The sequence below is a fragment of the Fukomys damarensis genome, unplaced genomic scaffold (assembly GCF_012274545.1).
Source record: "Fukomys damarensis isolate Sample0158 unplaced genomic scaffold, DMR_v1.0_HiC HiC_scaffold_37, whole genome shotgun sequence".
Classification (NCBI taxonomy): domain Eukaryota; kingdom Metazoa; phylum Chordata; class Mammalia; order Rodentia; family Bathyergidae; genus Fukomys; species Fukomys damarensis.
The window spans coordinates 6,002,532-6,008,049 of NW_022900949.1; the positions used below are offsets into that span (position 1 = coordinate 6,002,532).

Below are 5,518 nucleotides of genomic sequence, written 5' to 3' on the forward strand. Positions count from 1 at the left end.
TTTTTTTTTCTTTTCAGTTTTTGCAATGCGGAGGGATGTGGTTAAATTCCCCACCTTGAGGATTATTCATTCAAAAAAATTTTTTATTGTTGAGTCCACTGTGTGGCAGGCACTTTCCAAGCCACGTGTGCCCTGTGACCTGGAGCTCGCCTGCTGTCACTGGACCCTTGGGCAGGGGTGCGGCGCCCTGCTCCTCCTCCTCATCCTCCTCTCTTCCACCCGGTGCTGCCCCCTGACCTGAGGTCAGAGCAGCAGAAGCTCAGGTGCCTTTCTGGGCCTGGTGACCAGGAAAGCCAGGCTGGTCTGCTCGGACAGGCAGGGTCCCAGGCGGCTGTGACGTCAGCTCTCCGGATGTCCCTCCTGGTGAAGGGCATACCCCGGCCCCGCCCTGCATGCCTTCGGGAGCCTGTGTCCTCCACAGTGCCTCAGTTTACCCCACTTGCCTTTCCCCTGGGTACACACGATTTAGATCAGAGGAGCAGGGCATGGCCACCCCTCCCCCAAGAGCAGAAGGAAGGAACAGCTGGGCCTCCTCCCCCCAAAGCAGAGCTGGGTCTCTGAGAAAGAAGTCTGCCAGGCAGCTCCAACCCCCACTGGCTGCTGTGTGCAATGGGCAAAGATGAAACAGGAAACGGCAGGAAACCCCCCACCCCCAGCTGGGGTTGAAACCAGCCCCTAGAATACCTTGCAAGTGCTCTACCTGAGGTACACCCCAGATGTCATGGGAGCCCACAAAATCCTGCCCGCCACAGGGTCTTTGCATTTGTGGTTTCTTTTTTATTTTTTGAGACAAGGTCTCAGTTGATAATTTGCCTAGGCTGGGCTCAAACTTGCAACTCTCCTGCCTCAGCTGCTCAAGGTGCTGGATTACAGATTTTTGCCACCACACTTGGGTCTTGGTTCTTTCTCTTCACCACTGAGTGTACCCACTGGGGTCTGGCACATAGCAGCTACTCAATAAACGTGGGCTAAATGGAGAAAAACAGCCATGTGTTTGCAGACACTGTCAGAAACCTTCGTGTGTTCAATGTGCAGCATCGAGAAGCTTCTCTAGCCAGGTGTGGTAGCACACATCTGAGATCCCAGCACTCTGGGAGGCTGAGGCAGAAACGCAAGCCCAGCCTGGCCAACTCAGTGACTTAGTGAGACCCTAACTCAAAATTTAAAAAAAATAACCAAGGGCCGGGAATGGAGGTCAGTGCAAAGGCCTGGGTTCAATGCCAAATGCTACACACGGGGAAAAAAAGATATCTTTTTCCCTCCTTCCCAAGACCGTGACAGGGAACCCAGAGCAAATAACACGGACCGGTCCTGAAAACTTCCTTTATTTGGGTCCCAGCCAAGCCTGATTGGGAAAGGGACAGAACAGGGCCAGTGACTCCATAGCCAGGGGCTCTGGGGCTGAGGCCTGCATCTCCCCACTGCGATTCTTGAATAGGAGGCAGCAGAGAGGAGGCAGGCTGGATCTCTTGTCACTCCTGGGAGTTCTGTCCCTTCTTTTCCTGGGGAAACTGAGGCAGAACTGGCTCAGCTGGATGAAGAACAGCTTACATGGCCTGAGTCGGGCCTGCCAGGGGGCCCATGGACACCCCACATCTGCCACACAGCTTCTTAGGCTGGACAGTCTTCCGGGGCACTAGCCAGCAACTGTAGCAGCGGGTACCATATTTCTTGTACCTGAGGTGGGGGTACAAGAAACCATCATTCAAAAAGCAGCAGGGGCCCAGAAACTGCCGCAAAACAACCATTTCTCCCAAGAGGTGTATTTTTGTTGTTTTGTTTTCTGGAGTTTTGTATGTGTGGCGGGGGGTGTTTTAGTCTTTTGAGACAGAGTCTATGTAGCCCATGCTGGCCTGGAACTCGAAGTGATTCTCCTGCCTCAGCCTCCTGAGTGTACTTCCTGCACACCCCACACTGACCACAGATGGACTGATTTGGGGTCCCCTGCCCCAACTCCCTCCACTGTGCTGAGGACCTGATACCACAGGCATTACAGAGAGGGGTCCCGTCTTCAGCATCTCTCCAGAGGGGTGTCCTCTGGGTCCTGCAGGAAGCACAGCGCCGGGGCCCTGCGGGGTCAGAGGTCAACAAAGTGCAGGAGTCAGAGGCCCAGAGTCTGAGCTCGAGAGAATTTTTGTGAGCGTCTCTGTGAAGGTTCCCAGCCCTGGGCGGTGGCAGGGACAGACGGGAAGAGAGACAGATGGCAGAGCCTGCGCGGGAGGAAGCTGGGGGTGGGGGTGACTCAGCTTGGGGGAGATGGCTAAATGGGGAAGCGGGGCAGGGAGAGACTGGGAGATGGGAAATCAGTCCCCCAAATATTTATAGCTCTCTTTCCTGGAGCAATCACTCACCCGGGGCCTCGCTGCCTCTGGAGTTGGGCTCAGTGGTCCGGGCAAGGCTCGAGGCAGCTCCCTCAGTGTGGCGGCTGCTGCTGGCCAGGCTGGAGGTAGACAAGGTGTTAGCCTGGGGGGTCTGCATCCTGTCCCGGACAGAGCTCCAAAAGGAAAATGAGTTACCAAGGTACCCAGCAGCCCAGGGACTGAACCCAGGGCCTTTGCACTGAGTTCCATCCCTACCCTTTTTTTTTTTATTTTTTTTTTTCAGGTACTGGGGGTCAAACTCAGGATCTTGCACTTGGGAGGCAGGCAAGGAGCCACTGAGCTAAATCTCTGGCTCCTCCACACTTTTTATTTTGTATTTTGAGACAGGGTTTCACTGTGTTTTTTAGGCTGGGCTCAGTCTTGTGACCCTCCTGCCTCAGCCTCCCAGAGCGCTGAAATGACAGCCACATGTCACCACACCTAGCATAATTAGAGTTTTTGTAAGGAGCAGAATGCCTGGGGCAACTTGCCAGGTTGGGATTCCAGGTTTCGCACATTCACAATGTGTGATTTTCTCACTATGTAGTTGAGATTGACCTGGAACTCACTATATAGCCCAGGCTGGTCTCGAACTCACAGTGATCCTCCTGCCTCAGCCTCCTGAGTGCTGCGATGACAGGCGTGCGCCACCACGCCCGGCCACAATGTGTGATCTTGCCAGGTGCTGTCCTCCTCCTCTAGGCCTCAGTTTCATCATCAGCAAGATGGGCTTCCCAAGGCTTTCAAAGGCTCACGTAAGCCAGATGTGGCCGTGGTGGCTTGCACCATGATCCTAGCACTCTGGGAAGCTGAGACAGGAGGATCCCTGGTTTGAATCGAGCCTGTATAATTTAGTGACTCATGGAGACCCTGTCTCAAAATTTAAAATAAGGACAGCTGCTGGGGACTTAGCTCAGTGGTACCGCTGCCTGCCTCGCAAACTTAGGTCCTGAGTTTGATCCCCTATAACCAAAAACTAAAAAACAAAAAACAGCTGGAGATGTTGCCCCAAAGGCCCTTGGTTTAGTCCTCAGTACTATGAAGTAAATAAATAAATAAAAGGCTCATATCCCCGAAGGCTTCTTATTGCTGACAAATGTTAGCTAAGATCACTTTGGGGGCAAATAAAAGCAACCAATGGAAGTATGGCTTATCCTGACTGGCAGAAGACACCAGGCCTGTGACTGGTTGATGAAGCACCGGGCACAGTGGTGCACGGCTGTCTTCCCAGTACTCAGGAGGCTGAGTCAGGAGAATCGCCCGTGAGTTGGCGGCTGGCCTGAACTACATAGTGAAACCCTGTCTCAGAAAACCAAACCAAAACAAAAATAAAAGCACAAGCTGCGGGGGCTTCAAGTGTAGCTCAGGGATACAGTACCCACCTAACACTCACTGGGGGATGTCTTGGGCTCCATCCTCAGCACCCCAAGACAAAACCAAACCACAAGAAAACACACTTGCGGGCTGAAAATATCTGGGAAAATCTTGCATCCATACTGACACACACGGATTTTTTTTTTTTTTGGTACCGAGGATGAAACTCAGGACCTTGTGCTTGCGAGGCAGGCACAGTGCCCCTGAGATAAATCCCCTACCAGACTTGTTATTACTCCTAAGCAAAATGGTCCAACAACTATCACCATAGCTGATATACTGTATTTTTTTCCTTTCCTCTGTACCGGGGATTGGACCCAGGGCCTTTGCACTGAGCTCCATTCCCAGCTCTTTTATTTTTTTTTTCTGGACACAAAATCTCACTAAGTCACAGACTTGCCCAGGCTGGGCTCAAACTCGCAAACTTCCCACCTCAGCCTTCCACAGTGTTGGGACAAGGGCTGTGCACTACCGAGCCCGGGTATTTGAAATTATATCACAGAGAGATGATTTAAAGTTTACGGGAGGATGGGCTGGGGATTTAGCTCAGGGTTTCTGCCGGCTGCCTTGCAAGCACAAGGTCCCAAGTTTCATCCCCGGTACCAAAAATAAAAATAAAAAAATTAAATAAAGTTTATGGGAGGATATATGTGGGTCCTACGATAGGCTTGAGCATCCTTGGATTTGGGTGTCTCTGGGAGCCCTGCCACCCTGCCACGCTGAGGGCACGGTGCCCACCCGCACCTACCTGTAGGTGTGCGAGATCTGCAGGCTGGAGTCCGCCTTAATCTGGAACTTCAGAGTCACCCCCTTGAACCCGGGGTCCGCCGGCTTGGCTCCCTGGCGAGGCTTCGGCTGCTTCCGGGACCTTCTCTGGGTCAGGGCTGCCAGTGCCCCGGGGGGTTCCCCGCTTCCACACTTTCGGCTGCCTGGGGTCTGCTTGTCCTTGGAATTCCTGGTCATGCTCAGAGGGCCTGACGTCCCCTGGGCCACCGGCTCCCGGCAGGTCCCTAGGGCCTGGGCAGCCTGGGTGGGCGCCGGGGCCTGGCCCTCTTCCGTCTCCTGGAGAAGGCGCAGGATGGTGACAGGTTCCTGACACACAGGCCAGAGGGACCTGGGGAGAGAGGCCCGGCCTTACCACGGCTTCCCTCCAGGTGAGGCCCGGTTCCCACTGGCACCTGTCCTGGCTAAGCCTGTGCCCGGGGCGAGTGGGGGGTGTGGGAAGGTCTCAAAGTTACAAAGTAAGCGAGCAGGGCCAGACCGGCCCAATCCACCACCCCATCACGCAGTGACTGGAGTGGACGATTTACCCTAGAGGGTAGCTCGGCTCCGGGCTCTCAGCAGCTTTTATGGTTTTAAAAAAGATATTTATTTATTTATTTTTTTTGGTGCACGGATGGAACCTCGCGCAGCACCCCGACCCTGATTTATAATTTTTAAAATCCTTATTAGAGTGTCCTCCGTGCCCCCCAGCCCGGGTGACCTCCAGCGACTCCTACAGGAGCCCCAGAGCCTGGGGGTGGGGGTGGGGCGCTGCGGGCTCCCGATCTCAGATGAGCCCACGTCCCTCGGGCCCAGCGCACGCCTCCGGGAGCTCTAGTAACTAACACGGTGACCTCGGGGTGACCCTAGGAACCCAAACCCGAGATCGGGCCCGTGGACCCCTCGGGTCAGCGAGGTGGGGGAAGGGGCGTCTCACCCACCGGCCACCGGCTCTGGGGCATCGAAGGGGCCGCAGCTGCTGCTGGGCCGAGGGTCCCGGGGATGGCTCGGGGTCCAGACAG

General features: G+C 54.7%; 1 protein-coding gene across 1 annotated transcript; it reads right to left on the reverse strand.

Annotated features, from left to right (window-relative positions):
* Positions 1-1,252: 1,252 nt before the first annotated feature.
* On the reverse strand, positions 1,253-5,514 carry Zglp1 (zinc finger GATA like protein 1; the record flags this gene model as incomplete). Its single annotated transcript, XM_033759593.1, has 5 exons — positions 1,253-1,677; positions 1,976-2,069; positions 2,352-2,494; positions 4,483-4,848; positions 5,438-5,514. Coding segments are annotated over 5 exons (810 nt in total), but the record flags the coding sequence as incomplete, so codon positions are not given.
* Positions 5,515-5,518: the final 4 nt, after the last annotated feature.